Consider the following 21,998-nt stretch of genomic DNA (forward strand, 5'->3'; position numbering starts at 1 on the left):
ATTTATAAATTTGCGTGTGTACGTATGAAACACCTTGTACAGTACATGCGCAATATGTGCATGTGTACAAGGTGTTTCATGTCAATAACTCAGAAAATATGCTTTTGAAAGAAAATTCGTAAGAGTTTATTATTTTTTAATACAGAATCCAAAGCTATAAAAGAAATTGGGGGATCGTTTGAAATTTCAAAGTTGTCCTCCAGAAAGGAGGATGGCAAAGATTTATTTTTACGAAATTAAAAAGGTCCTTCGAAAATATTAAACTTTTATTCTTATCGATCTTTTTATTAGTAGCATATTTCCCGAGTTATTGACTTGTAACACCGTATTCGAAACATCCCATATATGCATTCATGCACGAATACATTTTGTGTGCGCTCATGCATGTGTGCAAGCGTACACGTGCACGTTCATATAAACTATATTGGCATCACTCATTCATATGAAATGTTTGTGTAGAGATAGTCTACAAATGCTAAAAAGCAGTGTTTGAGTAGAAGCAGACTTCTCCACAGGAAGATAAAATGGTATAGTTGAAAGAGCATGTCGAATATGTTATCGAGCGTTTGATTATTATAAGCATCGTCTGCATATTTTTAAAGATGCGTATTTTTATTAACTTGCTTCAAATTTCTTTCGTAAGTTAAAACATTTCGTTTAGCCTTGCCATTGTTGATTCTTTATTAAACTTTAAACGTTATGTATAGTTATTTCATCATTAAAAATGTACAGACAAATATTCTGCTGGATTAATCCAAAAATTTGTATTTCTCTACAGAAATGCTTTTAGTTTTCTCGAATTCATCATCATCCCAAGCAGAACAGTTAATCAATCAATACGTATAAAATTAAACTTGTTTACCCTTAAGTTACAACATAAATATGGTGTGTTGTGATGTAAAACATCTGGATTGGGCTACCAAAGACTGTTAAGGGTGAAACTGCTGGTATAATTTATCAATATATTTTTTATAAGGCCGTGATTCTCAACCATCATTTTGTGGAGTGGTGAAAATTTATGGCAAATTCATTCTAATGTATTACTTTATTCGAGCCAGTTCTACGTTTACTATTTTATCCGATACAATAAATTTTATTTATTCGCTTCTGAGAATAGTAAAAGTGGAATTGTTTATCAATTTTTGAATATATTCGTGCTAATGATCTGCATAATAAGTGTATGAATAGCATATTAAGATAAATGTAGAACATGATTCTTAGCACAGTCATATTTAACTTAAAATAGTAATTGACACAGTTGTTTGATAGGTAGGAATACGTGCACACGTATTGATTACCGTACGCCTTGTCTCATTAAAAAATCAATAATGTGCGATTAAATTTATTCTTATAACCTTAATCTGGATATAGCTATTGAATGTAGTGGTTAAGTATAAGAAATATATAATTATTTTCATTTTATTTATACTTTGGCCTGTTAAATACACTACTATGAATATCGGGTGATAATGCTTATTCCGGCAATTCTTGACATACGGTTCGGGCTGGGCGGTCTGCGGACTGACCTAGTCTTGTTTCTGCAGTTCTGTCTGTTTAGCCGGAGAGAAGTATTTTCGTGCATTTTGTATCTTATGATAGCTTACCGGATGGATAGTACTTTTGCACACGATCTGTCGTTATTTAAGGTAATATTTACTGGATAAGGAGCAGACGGGGTGTAGGTGGTCTGCGGATTGTTGCTGTCGAGAACTATCAGTTTAGTCACTATAAATAACTCGTTCGTGTTAATGTTGCGTATAAATTTTAAGTAGAAAATATTTATCGACAACTGAAGTTTTTGTATATATTAAATACATGAAAGTCGAATAGTTATAAATTAGTGTTATTCCATTTAGTAATTTAAAAATAATGGTCTTAAAACTTCTTTTTGTATAGAAATATGATGTGTTAGCGTGAACGAGAAAGAAAACAGGAATGATGCCCATAGGAACAGATCTTTGGAGAATTGCTCCGGAAGCGAGAGCAAAGTTTGACGAGCAATTCTTCCAATTGAAGCCCGTCAATGGATTTATCACTGGTTGGTTTAATTTCTCTGATTTGAAATTTTCTATTATTTATTAAATTAAAAATTATAAATGTTTAATTATTATTTTAACACTAACTATTTTGATTTAATAGTTAAAACATGGTTCTTTTTAAATAAATTTATTTGAACTTTCTATACGATAGATCAAAAACAAACAAACTGGTTTTAACTATCAAAGCGGAAGCTGGTTAAGATTGATAATTGCTTTAGATAGATAATAATTATGAGTTTATTAATAAAGTGTAGAAGCATACTATATTTAAAAGTATTTTTAGTCTTTCAAATCATCAGAAAATAATTTATTAATTCGGATATATAATTTTTATACTTGTCAAAATGTAAAAAAGCAATAGTAATTTTTAGAGTTTTATTTAAAACTTTAAATATATTATCGTATGTAAATCTGTGGCAACAAACTAAATTTAAAGTATCAGTTTACAATTTAATAAAAATACGATTTGTTCATTATATTAACGTACATTGTTGTTTTTCAGGAGATCAAGCAAAGACGTTATTTCTTCATTCTGGTTTACCTCCACAAATTTTAGCTCATATATGGTAAAGTCTATTTTTTTAAAGTTACTAATCCTACGAATTGGTGTATAATCGGCTATAACTTAATTTGTATGGCAGAGAGATTTTCTTAAACTATTTTAAGATAAATCAATAATAATTCTATAATTAAAATAACATTCAAACGTCTGTTATTTTAAGTAAAAATCACCTACAGTGGAATTTCGTAATAATGAACTTTTCGATTTTCCCCGACCCAATCTCCATAGGAACCCAGAGTAGAAAATTTTTGGTTGCATGAACTTTCAGTTAAATAATTTAGTAACGACATCGATGAATGAACAGCAGTATGAAATTATTTAGTTAATGTTTGATCAAACTGTTCTGGAAAATTACTTTTAATCAGTGCCGAAGGTCAATTAATGTTTACTAAGTAATGGCTGAACTTTAATCTTACAATATAGCAATTTAATGAGGTTTAATGGTACAATGATATCTGTTAGTAGGAGATAGAAGTTGCATGGAGCCATATATGACAAATAGGCTAGGTGATCAATTACATTGATGATGTGATTAGCTAAGATGTGCTTCAGACAAAGCAATGTGTCAGTGTGTTGTCATGGTATAAAATTAAATTTTCTCCACAATTCTGGTCATTTCTTTCTCATACGTTTGTGCAATTTCTTTGAGAATTTTGATCATCTGGCTGCTGGGAACCCACTCTTCCATTACAATGTCCAGGATATTGAAGAAAGCAGTCGACTTGACCTAAACGTTCTCTGCCTTCCGAAAATAGTTTGTGCCATTTGAAAATGTATACACAACACACTTCATTGTAAGCTTTAGTTAATAATTGAAGTTTCCATTGTGGATTTCTTCGAGAAACTTGATACTGATTTGCTGTTTACTCTCGCACTCCAACATTAATTGACCGAGAGTAAGAAAACACATCCACTCGTGTCAAGTAAAATCAATGGAGACGGGCTTTCTCTCTCCCCTCTCATACTTGGTTCCCAAGCTATAGGGTTAGTTTCATTTTTTTTTGTATTGGATCTCATAGAAGTAAAAATAATGCTTGTATATTTTTATATGATATAAATGTTCCTTATGCAGAATTTGATTTCTAGAGAATTTAAGTTGAGATTATCTACAATCTGATATAATTTTATAACTATAAATACAGTAATTATAATATAGTAAAAATAACAATACTAGCTATGACTATTTATGTAAATTTCACGTAGATAACACTATAAATTTTTTTCACAGGTCGCTAGCGGATATTACAGCCGACGGAAAAATGGATAGACACGAGTTTTCTGTAGCCATGCACCTGATTCAAATGAAACTGAAAGGTTACGAGTTACCGAAAGCCTTACCTCCATCTTTAAGAACTCCACCACCCCCTATGCCAGCCATGAGTAATTTTAGACCATCTCAACCTTCTATGGGAATAGGTAATGAACATACATATAACTTTGTTAATTGTTATTTGACGACAACAACGATGATACACTTATGTTATCATCATAGAAAGATAACCAAGATCACTGCAATGATCTTTTACATTTCAAAGAATTTATAAGGGACATTCTTAAATTAGCAACTTACTATTGCAGAGGCTGATAGGTAGAAAGTAAATTTATATTTACAGTAGAATTCCGATCCTTTAAATTGATTTGTTCTGCAGGTGATTTGGATAAGCGGTTTAATGTGTAGAGAATGAAATTACATGGCAATGTCACATACCATGTTTATTTGTCAATGTGTGAGTAGCATCCTACTGATTGTTTGGATCTGTCATGGCAAATATATGTCACTGATTATGCACTTCCATGATGTAAGAGAATTGCAGTGCGATGGTGGAGGGCAAGTGGATTTTTGGGTAACTGGACACTCGGTTAATTGGCATTTAGACAGTTGGACTTCTACTCCAACTGTCTAAATGCCAATTTGATGTAATTCTCACTATCTGGCTGCTTAGTAAAATTAATACACACTCCTTTTTGGTATTTTAAAACTGTTATAAATTTAAAAATTACACTGAATTAATAATTAAAATATACGAAACTTGAAATATTAAGAAGCAATGGTATTATTATTGAACCATGTTTATTAATTATTATAGGACCAGTTCCAAGTGCTATACCATCGGCAGGATTTATTCGTTCAGCTTCTCCAGTGGATGCGAAATTGCAGAGATCAGGTTCAGTTAGCAGTCAGGACTCGCCCACGTAAGGAAATAATTTTTCTAACATTCGAATTTGGTTAGTCTTGTCGATTAAAAATAATAATTTCTATTACAGAGGAGTTCCTCCACCACTGACTGAATGGGCAATACCTCAGCAATCTAAATTGAAGTACACGCAGATATTTAATTCTCTCGATCGTACTCGAAGCGGGTTTCTGACCGGAGCCCAAGCTAGACATCTTCTCATGCAGTCTGGTTTACCACAAGGAGTTCTAGCTCAAATATGGTAAGTTTTATGCGACCTCTTTCAGAAATCTTAAGTAATACAAACGCTTCTGAATCATTTAATTTTAGGAATTTATCCGACATCGATCAGGATGGACGTTTGACCTGCGAAGAGTTTGTGTTAGCTTTGCACTTGACTGACAACGTAAAAGCCGGTGACACGCTTCCTTCTTCCCTTCCTCCGGAACTCATTCCTCCATCTCATCGCCGTAAACGATCTGCAAGTGTTCAATCAAGTACGATATCTTTGTGTATTAGAGTGAAATAATTTTTTCGTTATAAATACTATCCAATTATTAATATTTATAAATATATTAATAATATCTTGTCCTCTAATTCATATTTTTTAATAAACTCCTAGACTGGGGATGGTGAACNGTCCGCAAAAAACAGATGGCGATTAACTTATTAAATTTTGTATTATTTACTAAAGTTTACAATATTTCCGCGTTTTCTAAACCTATACTTCCCTGTGTAATTCGCAACAGACTAACAAACGTGTACTAGACTTAAAAACGTTTAAATTTATAATTAACAGTCCTCTAATTCATATTTTTTAATATGCTCCTAGACTGGGGATGGTGAACCTTTTTGAGTACATGTACCATATAGCATACATGCTTATCTTTAAAAATTTTTATAATTAACAGTCCTCTAATTCATATTTTTTAATAAACTCCTAGACTGGGGATGGTGAACCTTTTTGAGTACATGTACCATATAGCATACATGCTTATCTTTAAAAATTTTTAGAAGTTTTAGATTTTCATTTCTTTGAACACTGTTAATAAAACAAATATGCTTTAATTAGAATAAATGTAAAGCTGATTAGGAAAAGAATGATTGGGTGATAAACCAAAAGGATGATCAAAAAACAAAAGTGATAAACCGAAATCGCATGTTACGTTACGTGCCAGATGATTTTTTAGACGTCACTTTGGGCATGTGTGCCATAGGTTTGCCATCCCTGCCCTAGACAATATTTTCTTCTTTTGATTCAATTGCATTGAAAAATTCCAAATATTCAGAAGAAAATGGCTAGTGTGAATAACTACTAGACACCATGTTTGTCTTTGTTCTAGAAAATTTTATGCTAAAGTTTGTTAGACTCACAAAACCTTGTAGAAAAAATTTTCTATATCTGTCAATAGAGTCCCTGAGCTGTCTGTAATGTTTTACATTTGTCCATAAATATGTGAGCCTATTATGATGAGACAAACTTAAAGAATGTGTGTGTACATACTTATGGTATACAGCGCACTATGTGTATTTACGTGTACTACTTGTCAAAGGGTTATAATAGATCTGACATTCTAATTTTATATATATACTAGCAAATAAGCCTGGCATTGCTCGGGCAAAAAGTAACGATAGCGAAGAGTAAGGTTATTGCATTATAGCCGATCTTACCCATTTTCACAGAATGCAAGAATTAGTTTCCCTGTTTCCAGACTAATTAAGGAACTTTTAGATGAGTCTAAAAATATATTCGTTTTCCCACAAAAATGCAAAAAACCACATCTGCACCTGTTAATCTTGCACATCGCTTTCTCTTAACACTTCCATTGTTAACACTTTCCCCATGTGGGGGGATTACGAAAAATCTGTTCTTAGTGTATGCATCTTATTAAAATGCAATCAAAAACACCAAAAAACCACATCTAAAATAGTACAGTAGAAGCAGAGTTCTTCAGGGTAGGCCTTAATCCTCTCCCTCTCCCCCCGTGGGGAGAATTTCGAAAAATCCTTTCTTAGTGACGTACCCTATGTACCAAATTTCAACTTTCAACTCCTAACCATTTGGGCTCTGCGCTTATTATTATTATTATTATTATTATCAACCCATCTCGATTATATATATATGTGTGTGTGTGTGTGTGTGTGTTGGTGTGTATGTGAAGCATGATTTTGTTCACTCTCTTTGAAACTTAATAACTTTTGTGCTTTTTGTTGAAAATTTCTGAAATTTTTCAGGGAGGTTTGCATATTAGGGGCATTGATGCTATTAAATTTTGGTGGTTAAAGATTGAGTGGATGGGGAGATAAAAGGGATCATATGTCATATCTTGAGTATGGTCAAACTTAATGATGATTTTATTCACTATTAGCATTTAAATTTTTTATGAAACCTACTCTCAAAATTAAGCTTTTTGCCATTTTATAGTAATTAAAAGTAAAAATGTTCTTAATAATATAACACAAGGTATCACACACATGGTTTTAAATGTTGCCAGGAAAGTTAAGCAACTCACTGCTGGTTTTTTTGTTGAATTATTGGGTTAGCATTTGCGCTTATATTCAGAATATTTAAGAGCTAGTTTATAAACATGATTTCATTCAATTTTAGTGTATTCGGTTATTTGTAAATGTGTTTGTTATTGGCTATGTAAATTTGCATATAGACACAAATCCAAATTATTTATCTAATTATAGATACATATTTGAAGATGATAAGATGAGTTTTTTTTAGGAAATTCATTTAAATAAATTTGGTGCTAATTTTTACTTTTAAAAATACCATATTGCCTCGAATATTAGTCAATATTTTTTCTAATTTTAGAGGCAAAAAATTGCTCTCAGTCTGTTATATTTGAGCCTAGACTTACATTAATGTCTGATTAAAGTATTCTTTGATTTAGATAACTAGCTGTGGTACGTGTTATACAGAGGTAAACTGATGTTAAAATTCAGTGTGTTGATTGTTTAGCAATGTTGAAAGTCAATTAACGGGATCTGTTCTGCTGCAGCTTATAAACTACGTATGAGAATTAAGTGTTTAGCACCATTGTAAATAATCAAACTAAGCAGATTGTTATTATCCCGTTCGACGGAATTGGTCAGTTTTGGTAACATTTACAGGAATTTTATTTTATTCCTTATTTGAGTGATTGTCAGAAGTTACAGGAATGTTACTAAGAATTCATCATGGAATTTACTGTGTTGTAATTATAAATTTGTATTATAATCACATTAAATACACATATTTACAATTATGTTTCGGACTATATTAAAATGCTTTAGATGATAACAAAACAAAGCTTCAGTTTAGTTTTTAATAAATTATAATGCAGTTTTTTAAAAATCCAACACACACAAAATAAATATAAATATATATATATATATATTTTATGGCATTTAAAATTTTTCTTTTAGTAATTTCTTATTCTTTTTGCAGCCAGTTCTTCATCTAGTCACAATTTATTGGGAGAAATTCCCGTTTATTCCGATATGAAAGAAGAAGAAAAGTTGAAAGCGCAGGGTAATTATATTTAAAAGTTACGCGGAACTTTAGAATTACATTCCATCGAATATTACCGACACTGTTGTTTCAGCTACTTTTGAAGACAAACGCAGAGAAAACTTCGAAAAGGGACAGGCGGAGTTAGAGAAACGAAGGCAAGCTTTAGTAGAAAGTCAGAGAAAGGAACAAGAAGAGAGAGAACGAAAAGAAAGAGAGGAACAAGAGAAGAGAGAACGTATTAGGTAAGGTTTTTAAAATTATTTTATGACGTATAGAACATCTACTTTGCATCAAATTGTTTACGGAAACCCCAATTTAATTTTATTACACAAATATCTTTTTCAATTTAATATTTCTGATTTGATATGTCGATTCTAAATTGAGTTGCACTAAGCTTTCCTAGGGATTCGATTATATTTCTAGAGCTTTAATAATCCAAAAATTGAAAAAAGTTATTGTGTGTACTTTTAGTTGGTTTATTTAGTTGTGGCAATGTGACAAGTGTGTAATCTGCCAAGGTAGAATGCCTCCCAGGAAGAATTTTATGGAAAACTTGTCCCTATTTATGTGTTACTTTTATGTTGCAGTTCTACAGGTTTTTTTATAGAAATCTCTTTTTAGATAATAACTAACAGCTCCATATTGCGTGTTTTTTGTATTGGAATGGAAATTTTCTCATATAGTGATTTGAATTGGCAATTTTCATGTTGCTTATGTAATAGTTATTGTATAGTCTGCTCCAAGAAAGATTTCGTATGTTTTAAAAGGAGACAAAATTAACGACAGATTGATTTGTAAGTTCAGGAAATAGATATTAAGATAGAAAAATCTATATCATTATGCTTATGTTTAGTAAATTTGGAGTATATGAACATACTAGTGAATGTTCTAAGTTCTGGACTGACTTTGTTTCATTTTAGTTTATAAATTTGTGTAATACTGTAAACTGTAAAAGAAATAATATTTTATAGTTAAGAATTACTGGTTAATTTGCAATGGCATGATTTCAGCATAATAGAACTGATAGATACAATATAACATATTTAGAAACTGTATTGTAATTTATGTAAGTAGAACATTTAGCTGCAAAGTTACAGTGTCATGGCTGGTCTGTAAAAAATAATGATGATATGAAATAAAAATTGACATAATATTTTGTGTTGAAACAATAAAATGTATCGAACAGTAATATATCTATATAGATACTTAATTTTATTTAAAAAAAGTAACTGTGTGCAAGATTTTCTTTAGAATCTTTGTCGTTAGATGAAAACACAACAGATTTTTTCAAGGCTGCTTGTTCTACTTCATCACTATTGAGTGATGGACCGTTTAATGTTTACCTAACGAAATTGCTCTCGCCGGTAAAATTATTTTCCGAGTTTATAATTTTCCCTTGGTGTTGGTAAACTTGTAAAAAGGCTTTGTCACTTTATTTAAAAAATAATAAATTCCAAAGAACAACAAAAAATGTTTGAATGATGGGGAGAAAGTTCCTTTAAATGACAAAGTAGATACTTCGCAACAGATTTTTTCCCTGTAGTCCACTGTCAGAGTTTTTATCCTCCATTGTGTAAATTATGGCAAGTTCCAATGGTAGGTCGATGACAGGGCAGATAAAAATTCCTACTCGCCTATGGGAATAGGTCTGTTGCAAGATGTTTACTTTGTCAGTTAAAGGAACTTTTTTTTATTGTTCTTTGGAATTTATTTTCTTCATTAGTATATACCAGAAGTGACCAAACTTTGTCACAATAGAAGCCATTTACTACATATCAGAAATATTCAAGAACCGCATCCTGTATTAGACCGTGTTTTAACCTATATACTGCATGTATGTAATATATATAATTAGGATTGGCTCTGATATATGGAAGCTGCAATAAAGATCGAGAAGAGCCGCAGTTTTGCCACAGTGACTATATAACATCTCTCTGGATTTAATTTTATATGCGATAAAAATAAAGTTTCTACATTATTAACAGACAACAAAATCAAATTATTGCACAACAATAACTTTTTCATTATGAAATTCATGGCTCACTTACAATGCATGCGATTGTTTGTGTTCGTAAGCGGTAAAATACTGTTTACTACTATATTTACAACTCAGGTATTGTAAGTAATATAATCTTATCCATTTGTTGTGATACTATTTATAAGGCTAACTAAAATATTAAGGAAATATAATACTGTATTTTAATATTTCTAAAAAGAGTTTTTAGTTGGAATATTATAAACTCCCCAAGTATATTTTCAACTTCATTGTTAATGAGATGAACGAATGGCTATTACTGTTGTGTAATTTACAACAGTGATATTCTAGAATAACAAACAGATCTTGTTTAGTTGATCCTTTCTAAGATAAAACCAAAATAAAATTTTTTAGGATAAAAGTACATTGGTGTTATATGCAGATACAATTTTAACTGGAAAACTATTTTCAGACAAGAACAAGAAAGAAGGCGTCAGTTAGAATTAGAGAAGCAATTAGCCAAGCAGCGTGAACTCGAACACGAGAAAGAAGAACAGCGTCGTAAAGCCCTGGAACAAAGAGAGGTACTGTGCCTACTTTCGGTAAAGAACGGTAATAATTATTCGGAAATTTACCTTGTCTGTTGCAATTTAAAGGCCGCTCGCAGAGAAATGGAGAGACAGAGGCAGTTGGAATGGGAAAGACAGCGATGTCAGGAGCTGTTGTCGCAAAGGCAAAGAGAACAAGAGAACGTCTGTCATATGAAAAATAGAAATAAAAATCTGACGTTTGAATTAGAAGAGCTAGTATGCAATTTGGTTAAAAATTTTTAAAAAATAGAATTTCTGTAACATACATTTAACTTTAAAAAATTAATGTAGAACAACAAGATAAACGAAATGACTCAAAGCGTGGCAGAAACAAGAAAAGGAGTTGCAGATATGAAATCGTCTATAGATAATATGAGAACTACAAGGGATACAAAATTAGCAGAGTTAAATTCCATCAAACAACAATTAAAAGTCAGTATAAATTTAAAATTATATATTTTTTCAGTTATGTTTCTTGATAAAGTTGTCAATTAATTAACAATTAATAAATCTGTCAAAATTGATCACATTTTACATCATAAGACAAAGTAAATGTGTGCTTATATACACACACATTATGAATAATATGAATTGAAATATTCATATTTAATTTGGTGGTTGATAAATTTGGGAATAAAATAATTTAGAATTGCATAAAATAACAAGGGTGCTTCAAAAAGTTGTTAACAGTTATGTAGAGATGATGTGCAGTCACGGTGGCTGTAGTAGTGGGGCCATACTTTTCCGAGAACTCTGCAATCAGGTTATGTTTGAGAAGACACGACGGAGAACAATGCACAGGATAACCTGCCATTATAAGTCTTACATGATGAATTACTTCTGTACTAGTGTTAACAGTTTTTTTGAAGCATCCCGTATGTGTCTTTGCGATTTGAATTGAACTACAACATAAAAGTTTTTCGTCACTAAGGTAAGTGCAGTTTAATTGATCAAATAGGAATTTTGTTAATCTCAAAAGGTTTCAAACTAAGGCAAAAATCAGCAAATAAATATTTACAGATCTATTAATTATTTCAATATAAATATAAGCTTCAAACATTTTATGTATTTTCATGTGTTGTTGAAGTACATAAATTATTAGGTCATTGACAATAATGTTTGTGTTGTAAGTGTTAAACCAACAAAACTGATCTTTAATTAATTAAATTAAATAACTATTTGGATAAGAATTAAGCTGAAAAATATTAAGTTCTTTTGTAGGTTTTATTTAAAAACTTAATTTGTATTTTATTAGGATGTTAACGATCGCCTGTTGCTTCTGAATCAAGAAAAGTTAACTCTTATGGGACAGTTAAAATCGAATCAGAATGTTTCAAATCCAGCAAGTAAGCATTTACGTATTTATGTATAAAATGCAATAGAATGCGTATTTTATTTATTAGCTATAAATAACAATGCTTGTTTTACGCAGACGAATCTTATAACATTATTATGCATAATTTTAATAACAAACAAATCACCCTGCATCAGTTACGCGACACATTAACAAATGTGGAAAAAGAAGCGACTCAAAAACTGCAGGATTTAGATAAAAGTACTGCTCAGCTGAAGGTAATAAATTAATATTACGATTAACCAATAATGTAGATTTAATTAACAATAATAACGATACTTATGTATTAAATTAGGAACTTAAGCAACAACTTTCTGATCTTGTTCAAAATACCGAAAAGCTTCAACAAGTTTATCTACAGAAACGGCAGGAAGTATTAGATTTAAAGAAACAAAAAGAAAATAATAAAGGAAATGCTTTTGTCCAAGAAAAAAGTAAGAAATTTTAGATTAAAAAATAACCTCTATATTGTTTTTTAATCATGTAAATGTTTATTTGAAACAAAATAGTGCAATATGTTTTGCACAAATATATACATTATTTTTTATTACACAAACAAATGCACTCATGCACCAATTGGAGCACATGATACAGAAAGGTAACATATTACAATTTAGTTATTTTGAGATAATGAGCAAAATAACAGTAAGACAAATGGGTGATTTGAGGCAGATCTGCCTCAAACTCATTTATAATTGCCTTACAGTGAAGGATCATTATTATTTTTCTACTTCGTTATGTTTCTCAATATAAGATGGTTAAGACGGAACACTTTAATCAATTTTGTCCAGTTTTTAATTACACTTTTTCTTCATGTTTGCTTTAATTATAATATACAGTGTTCTCTCAGAGTCAGTTTTAGCCTATCAATCAGTTAAATATTTCCTCTGACCATTTAAAAATATTAAATTTTATTTAATATTTTTTAACTATGGCAATATATATTTCAATTACATATTATGATTTAATTTGCAATTGAAATTTATATGACAGCCAGCTGATATTGTGTGGTGTTATAAAATGTTTTCGTGGATAGAACACTGATACATACACGAGGTCTTCCAAAATAAATGTTACCATTTTAAATTATGGAATTATGTTGATTGTTATCAGAGAAATACGTGACGCACACCGTCTGCATTCGGACGTATCGTCACTATCTCTAAGAGGCATAGTAAATGAAAACAATGACTCTGCAGCAGAGATGTTTTCTGTGGTTTGCAAAGCCAAAATTGGTCTTTGTTACGCAACCCAATTAATCTGCAAGAGCTATAGAATTATGGCTTTCTTGGGAGGAGCAACAATGGATATGCCAAGGTAAGCTTAAGAAGAATTTGAGCGGCAGTCAAACGTGTGCCACGTAATGGTGCATGCATCGAAAAATTCTAACAGGCAAATGAAAAACTATAACTGTTTTTTGATGTTTTAATATATGTTACAACATTTTTGTATAACAAACATTTTCAGTTTAATCTATTTTATTAATTGATCTTACTGTAAATTACAATTAATGTTAATTTATAAAGGAAAGTTTTCAGTGATATCTATAATTATTAATTAATATTAGTATTTTGATTTACGTTAGACTATGCTTAATTTATATTTTCAATTATTCAGCTAATCAGTTCGATGTTTGGGGGGATGGAAACGTAGAACCGGTATCCGACAGTTGGAATGGTAAGCAATCTTGTAATTTTTTAAAATTATAGATTTGAAATTTATGCATGGTCTATGAAATAAGTTTTTTTTTATTTCAGCATTCACCGTTCCCGCGGAAACAATATCGGATGCCTCGGTACAGAATACTACCGACGTAAACGAAAACATCACTCTCAAAGTAACGAAATATAGAGCAATATACGCATTTGAAGCTAGAAATCCAGATGAACTTTCAATTATGCCAGGAGATGTTATATTAGTAAGTCAATGTATCAACAGTAATGAAAGATTTAAGAAAATTCTATAGTTATAGTTAAAATTTATAAAGAAATAAATAAAATCTTGCCTATTCTGATAAAAAGGTTCCTGAAGGACAGAGTTCAGAACCAGGCTGGTTGGGAGGAGAACTTCACGGCAAGAAAGGATGGTTTCCAGAAGCTTACGCGGAAAAGATCGAAAGCACGGCCGTTGGCGAAGATAAAGGAATCATGGATATATCTTCAAGCACTAATATAAATACGACGGCAGAGACTGTTCACATAGTGGGGACAGAGATGAAACTTAAGCTTGAGTATGAAGATTTATTATATATTACATTTTATGTACAACCCAGGCAAAAAAACAACCTTGGATAGCATGTTATTTTAATCAATCTCTAGCTTACCCCTTCAATAATATCAAACAGAAAAATTTTGTATATTTATAAATATTTTATATTAGTAAACTTTTATTATAACTGAAAATTTTCATGTTGATAATACAGAAAAAAAGTTATGAGCAGTTGAAAATAGTATGTGCAACTAAAAAAAAGTAATTTCTGACAAATAACACCTCAGATAGTGCATTAAATGACGTGTTCCTAAATGTGTAAATGAGCAGACATGTGATATTTGCATATTTTGCTTATTAACATTATTGAGGTGTAGTTGTTTAATGAAAATAGCATGTGGTAAGGCTGTGTGTTGATGTACATGAAGTAATTATCGTCCTCCAAACACAGGTCTTTAAGAAAATAAAAAATTGGTAAATCCACAATAAGGGTATTGTTTCAAAATATCAAGAAACTGGAAAAAGTTATCCAGAAAATTCAACTGGAAGGACAAGACTGATCACAAGCACCTTTATGAAATAATTTTTAAAAAGTCGAGAGGCATCACTCGGTGAATTAGTGAACGAATGGAATGAAGTTACCGGAAAGGAAGTTAAAAAAGAAACTAGTCATATCCATTTGGCTACAGCTTTTGCCAGGTAAGGAAATATTATTTATTACTTAACAATTGTGACAGATGATATTTCTTGGACAAAAACAAAACCATTTCTCACAAAGACACAAATAAAAAAAACTGATTAAAGTGGGCCAATAGCACCAAAAGCAACAGTGGAAGCAGGTTGTTTTTGGTGATGAGGCAAAGTTTGAAGTCTGCATTGGAGGAGGTAGAAGAAAATCATTAGAAAGCAAGAAGCATTCCATCATGACTGTACAGCGCACCATAAAATTTCCAGCAAGCATTATGGTGTGGGGTTGAACGTCAGCCCAAGGTGTGGGAAATTTGCATTTCATTGAGGGATTGGCAAATGCAGCAAAATATAAAATAACCCTATTATCATCATTAGAAAAATTATGGATATTTTATTTTCTAGCAGGATGGTGCAAGTTGCCATGCTGCTAAAACCTGCAAGGCTTGGCTGGCCCAACATAATATTAATGCATCAAAATGGCCATCAAGCAGTTCCGATCTTTTCCTTAGAGAAAATGGATGGTAAAATTAGAAAAGTTATTGAGAAAATGTCCTCAAGAAAGTGTGGATGGTTTAAAGCAAAATTCAAGCAAATTTGGAATGAAATTACTTCAAATCAATTCCTGGCTCATGTCGATACAATGACGATTGTATGAACGCTGTTATACAAGCGAATGGTTAAATATTAATGTACTGTCCGAGGTATTATTTGTCAGAAATGGCTCTGCCCGAACTTTTTTTATCGCATATGCTTTTTTCAACTGCGCATAACTTTTTTCCTGTATTATCAACATGAAAATTTTTTATGTAAAATCCTCAGTTATAATAAAAGTTTACTAATATAAAATATTTTTAAGTGTACAAAATTTTTCTGTTTGATATTATTGAAGGCTAAGCTAGAAATGGATTAAAATAACATGCTGTCGGGGTTGTAATCACTGTTTAACTAATTAACATTACATTTAAAATGCATACTTACAAAAATTACAGGGGAATTTCAGAGGCACCGGAAAATGGAGGCGATTTGGGAGATAGTGCCATACGCGATACCTTACAACCCTCTGAAAATTCTTCTTTCACACAGCTTCTCAAATCGGGGATAGGAGCTGCTTCACCTATACCCGGACAGGTAAGTCGTAAAAATCAAATAATAATTACTCTCTGTGTCAATTTAATCCATCTAAATTTACATAAGATTTTACACTTTTAAATCTGGAAAAATAAATTCATTGATTATATAATAATTCTCGATATAAAAGCAGTGTTAAGTTTTAATATATTTAATTTCTTNGTAAACTTTTATTATAACTGAAAATTTTCATGTTGATAATACAGAAAAAAAGTTATGAGCAGTTGAAAATAGCATGTGCGACCAAAAAAAAGTAATTTCTGACAAATAACACCTCAGATAGTGCATTAAATGACGTGTTCCTAAATGTGTAAATGAGCAGACATGTGATATTTGCATATTTTGCTTATTAACATTATTGAGGTGTAGTTGTTTAATGAAAATAGCATGTGGTAAGGCTGTGTGTTGATGTACATGAAGTAATTATCGTCCTCCAAACACAGGTCTTTAAGAAAATAAAAAATTGGTAAATCCACAATAAGGGTATTGTTTCAAAATATCAAGAAACTGGAAAAAGTTATCCAGAAAATTCAACTGGAAGGACAAGACTGATCACAAGCACCTTTATGAAATAATTTTTAAAAAGTCGAGAGGCATCACTCGGTGAATTAGTGAACGAATGGAATGAAGTTACCGGAAAGGAAGTTAAAAAAGAAACTTGTCATATCCATTTGGCTACAGCTTTTGCCAGGTAAGGAAATATTTATTACTTAACAATTGTGACAGATGATATTTCTTGGACAAAAAGAAAACCATTTCTCACAAAAACACAAATAAAAAACTGATTAAAGTGGGCCAATAGCACCAAAAACAACAGTAGAAGCAGGCTGTTTTTGGTGATGAGGCAAAGTTTGAAGTCTGCATTGGAGGATGTAGAAGAAAATCATTAGAAAGCAAGAAGCATTCCATCATGACTGTACAGCGCACCATAAAATTTCCAGCAAGCGTTATGGTGTGGGGTTGAAAGTCAGGCCAAGGTGTGTGAAATTTGCATTTCATTGAGGAATCGGCAAATGCAGTAAAATATAAAAAAATCCTATTATTGTCATTAGAAAAATTACAATATTACAGATATTTTATTTTCTAGCAGGATGGTGCAAAGTTGCCATGCTGCTAAAACCAGCAAGGCTTAGCTGGCCCAACATAATATTAATGCATCAAAATGGCCATTTGAGCAGTTCCAATCTTTCCCTTAGAGAAAATGGGTGGTAAAATTAAAAAAGTCATTGAGAAAATGTCCTCAAGAAAGTTTGGACGGTTTAAAGCAAAATTGAAGCAAATTTGGAATGAAATTACTCCAAATCAATTCCTGGCTTGTGTCGATACAATGACGATTGTATGAACGCTGTTATACAAGCCAATGGTTAAATATTAATGTACTGTCCGAGGTATTATTTGTCAGAAATGGCTCTGCCCGAGCTTTTTTTATCGCATATGCTTTTTTCAACTGCACATAACTTTTTTCCTGTATTATCAACATGAAAATTTTTTACGTAAAATCCTCAGTTATAATAAAAGTTTACTTATATAAAATATTTTTAAGTGTACAAAATTTTTCTGTTTGATATTAATGAAGGCTAAGCTAGAAATGGATTAAAATAACATGCTGTCGGGTTTTAATCACTGTTTAACTAATTAACATTACATTTAAAATTCATACTTACAAAAATTACAGGGGAATTTCAGAGGCACCGGAAAATGGAGGCGATTTGGGAGATAGTGCCATACGCGATACCTTACAACCCTCTGAAAATTCTTCTTTCACACAGCTTCTCAAATCGGGGATAGGAGCTGCTTCACCTATACCCGGACAGGTAAGTCGTAAAAATCAAATAATAATTACTCTCTGTGTCAATTTAATCCATCTAAATTTACATAAGATTTTACACTTTTAAATCTGGAAAAATAAATTCATTGATTATATAATAATTCTCGATATAAAAGCAGTGTTAAGTTTTAATATATTTAATTTCTTGCACATATTTTATTCTTATTTTAAGTAATCGGTATTTTTCTAACTTGATATAATGATTATTTAAGTATTAAATCATAACGCACAAGCAATTGACAAGATTGATTTGTTAATATTAAATTGCTACAGAATCTTTCCGATATGCATTTAGATAGAACATTGCTATTGCTTTTAACTTTGGAGAAAAATTTCTTCTAACTCTTCTTAATTACTTATATTTTTTCTAATTCCCAATGTATGAACAAATTTTTAGTAATATAAAATGAGTAAATTTAAATTTACATATTTTAAAGGGACAGTCGGTTCCGGAAGGTCTACAAGCTCAAGCCTTATTTCCATGGAAGGCCAAGAAAGATAACCACTTAACATTTAATAAAGGTGACATTATAAGTGTAAGAGAACAACAGGATATGTGGTGGTATGGAGAATTTCAAGGCAAGGTAAATACATTTTTTTTTAATTGGGCTTTTCTGAAACCTTCATTGAAATTAAGATTATAGTAAAGCAGTAAATAATAATTAAGGACTAGTTTCGGAATTAAAATTATTGATAATTAATGTATATATATATAACAACATCACTCAATAATCTACTAAATCACTGTCTAACTAAAAAACAATTTTTTTTTTAGAAATTTGACTTTATTCATTATCATACTCTCCTTTAAGAATGATACATTCATTCCAACACTCCTTTAACTTTTCGATGCCTTTTTTGTAGAACGATTTGTCTTTGCTCTCAAAATAGGCCTCAGTTTCAGCAATCAATCCTTCATTTGAGCTAAATTTCTTTTCCTGGAGCATCTTTTCGATGCCTGCAAAAAGTTAGTAGTTGCTGGGGACCAGATCTGGAGAGGATGATGGGTGAGGAAGCAATTTGAAGCATAATTCATTCAATTTAACCATCATTTTCATTGACTTATGACACGGGGCATTGTCTTGGTGGAACAGCACTTTTTTCTTTTGCATGTGAGGGCATTTTTTCTTGATTTCTACACTCAATCAATCAAATAGTGCCATGTAATATTTGCTATTGATAGTTTTACCTTTCTCAAGATAGTCGATGAACAAAATGCGCATCCCGAAATACAGATGCCATAACCTGCCAGCTGACTTTTGAGTTTTTGGTCGCTTTGGATGACTTTTATCGGCTGCTGTCCACTCAGCTAATGATCTTTTTCATTCAGGTGTGTAGTAATGGATCCATGTTTCATCCATTGTCACATACTGATGCAAGAAATCCTTTCTATCTCGCTTGAACAGCTCCAAACAGTGCTCTAAATCGTCGATGCATTGTTGTTTTTGGTCCGGTGTGAGCAAACACGGCACCCACTTCGAAAGCAACTTACGCATGCTCAAATTTTCGTGTAAAATTGTAAACATGCTACCTTCTGATATCTTTAAGATGTCAGCTATCTCATGCAACTTCACTTTACGGTCTTTCAAAACTATTTTGCAGACTTTTTTATGTTTTCTGGAACAGCTGCCGATTTTGGGTGACCAGAGTGTTCAGCATCATTGGTGTTTGTACGACCACGATTAAATTCAGCATACCAGTTAATAATAGTTGATTTCCCTGGTGCAGAGTCTCCATAATGCTTATCAAGCCACTGTTTGGCTTCAACAGTATTTTTCCCTCATCAAAAAACAATGTTTAATCAACACACGAAATTCTTTTTTATCCATTATTTTGAAAATTACAAAACTGGGGTCACTAAAACCACTGTAACCTGTAAACTTATTGTCAGAATGTCATGAAATTTTGACATGTATCTTTTGAAGGTTGGTACTATCCAGAAATCATATGGGTCTGTTGCCATATATGTGTCAGACCGGAGTCTTATTGAGTGATGTGTTATATGTGGTGTGTCTAAAAAGTTTGGTTGATATTAGGATATCTCAAATGCAATGCATGCCATCCACGAGGTTCTGCACGTACGTGGACCTCTGGTGAAGAATTACCTTCTAGTGTGGAATGTGCATGGCTGCAGTGAGGCCACCACAGTCGTTCGAGCACCTGTCTGTGCGAGAGGTGGCATCAAAGAGCAATGGAACAATGGCTAAGTTATTCAAAGTAATCTTGCTCCTGCAGACTTGTTTTTCCCCCTTCATTTCAAAGAGGTCATTAAGGAATCAAATTTTTTTGAATCTCTTCGGTATGGGCCCACATGGCGGTGGCAGCTCTTAAGACATTTCCAAAACAAGACTTTTTGAACTGTTTCCAGAAGCTTTACGAATGTTGTTGAAAGTATACTGTATTGTGTCTTGTGGAGAATACTTTCAGGGCCAATATAAGTAATTCCTATATATGTATCATTGATTTTGTTGTAACATTCACTGAACTTTTCAGACGCACCATGTATATGTAATCAACATGTAATAATTACAATTAAACTTTAATGTTATGAAGTTACAGAAAATTATGGGAAAATTTTTTTTAATAGTTTGGATGGTTTCCTAAATCGTATGTTCGTCTGTTATCGGGAGTAGGTAAAGCGGACGAAGAGTAAGTAGATTTATTAATATTAGTAATTTGTTCATCAGTTATTAATTTTAACATATATGTATCTAGCCTGAAGAAAAACAATGCGATGCCCTCGGAGATGGATGCCGATCAAGAGCTTCCCGACGAAGGTAAAATTTAGAATTTATCGATTATTACACACCTCGATAGGATAAATTCAAGAAGCGACAATAAGATTTTTTTCCTTTAAATAATAACGCAACAGACGTCTCTCCCGAATGCTACATTGCGGCTTATGCTTATCAGTCTCAAGAACCCGGCGATCTCTCTTTCCAACAAGGTGAAATTGTTCTTGTCACTAAAAAGGAAGGGGATTGGTGGACGGGAGTTATAGACGGAAGATCTGGTATTTTTCCAAGTAATTATGTTCGTACCATGCTTCCTGGAGAAATGCAGGTAATTCATATTTAAATTTACTATCATTTTAAACTTAACTGTAGCAATTAGATGATATTTTTATTACTATTTTGAGTTGTAATCATTTCTTTGTAATAATAGAAAATAAATTTAAATGCTTTCTTTTGAATTTAATAACAAATTGACTAAAATTTCTGTTCTTATTTCTGATCTCTTTCTCTTAAATGTGTTAAAATTTTCTTAATCAGAAACGTCAAATTTTATTTTTATTTTAATTCGTACATTAAAACAGTTACACACTTAAAAAAAAAATGGAAAATTAAACTATATATTTTATCTTTAACTTTTATTTAAAACACATCAAATTCTTACAATAGCCCTGCCAACTCGTCGCATGCAATTTTTTAAGAAAAATCGCAGAAGCATCTCCCAAAATTCACTAGTAAAATTAATATAATAATTAATATTTACATGAATTATTATAAAGAAAATCCTAATCATTATCTTTACTTCTAAAATCTACATAGTAACAATGGAGTTCTCCTCCCATTCATATATTTATTTCAGTGATGAAAGTTTTGACGGGTATTACATATACAAATACTTAACACCTTATTCTTGCCGAGAAATATTATATTTCTCGGCAAGAATAAGGTGTTAAGTATTTGTATATGTATAATGATTTGCTGAGTACTTTATGATATTTTTGACGGGTATTGTTGACCCTTAGAATAAACAAGCTGTTGGTTAAAAGTCTGCTTGAAAAAATAATCTAATCGACAATTTCTCACCAAATCTCGCAACTAGCTTGCTATTTAATAACTAGAGAAGCTGACATTTATAAAAAGCTAAGTAAATTCAGAAAAAAAGTATAAAGTATTGAACAAAAATCAAATTTATAAAGGGTGGATCGGAAGGAGAGGG

General features: G+C 31.6%; 1 protein-coding gene across 2 annotated transcripts in view; it reads left to right on the forward strand.

The window, feature by feature from the left end:
• Positions 1-21,998, forward strand: part of LOC111640015 (intersectin-1-like) — a 60,394-nt gene that overhangs the window by 6,480 nt on the left and 31,916 nt on the right. For both annotated transcript variants that reach the window (XM_023386020.1, XM_023386019.1), the window contains exons 2-23: positions 1,897-2,038; positions 2,542-2,605; positions 3,830-4,017; positions 4,689-4,794; positions 4,867-5,037; positions 5,106-5,272; positions 8,212-8,295; positions 8,369-8,519; positions 10,725-10,836; positions 10,909-11,058; positions 11,134-11,274; positions 12,098-12,188; positions 12,275-12,414; positions 12,492-12,630; positions 13,814-13,873; positions 13,954-14,114; positions 14,218-14,426; positions 16,084-16,222; positions 18,488-18,634; positions 20,638-20,699; positions 20,766-20,827; positions 20,923-21,113. In XM_023386020.1, coding sequence (XP_023241788.1) covers positions 1,936-2,038; positions 2,542-2,605; positions 3,830-4,017; positions 4,689-4,794; positions 4,867-5,037; positions 5,106-5,272; positions 8,212-8,295; positions 8,369-8,519; positions 10,725-10,836; positions 10,909-11,058; positions 11,134-11,274; positions 12,098-12,188; positions 12,275-12,414; positions 12,492-12,630; positions 13,814-13,873; positions 13,954-14,114; positions 14,218-14,426; positions 16,084-16,222; positions 18,488-18,634; positions 20,638-20,699; positions 20,766-20,827; positions 20,923-21,113 — 2,838 coding nt within the window. In that variant the 5' untranslated portion in view covers positions 1,897-1,935. The remainder of the gene's footprint in view (positions 1-1,896; positions 2,039-2,541; positions 2,606-3,829; positions 4,018-4,688; positions 4,795-4,866; positions 5,038-5,105; positions 5,273-8,211; positions 8,296-8,368; positions 8,520-10,724; positions 10,837-10,908; positions 11,059-11,133; positions 11,275-12,097; positions 12,189-12,274; positions 12,415-12,491; positions 12,631-13,813; positions 13,874-13,953; positions 14,115-14,217; positions 14,427-16,083; positions 16,223-18,487; positions 18,635-20,637; positions 20,700-20,765; positions 20,828-20,922; positions 21,114-21,998) is intronic.

Source organism: Centruroides sculpturatus, unplaced genomic scaffold (assembly GCF_000671375.1).
Source record: "Centruroides sculpturatus isolate CEXI.00-Female unplaced genomic scaffold, Cexi_2.0 scaffold1413, whole genome shotgun sequence".
Taxonomy (NCBI): domain Eukaryota; kingdom Metazoa; phylum Arthropoda; class Arachnida; order Scorpiones; family Buthidae; genus Centruroides; species Centruroides sculpturatus.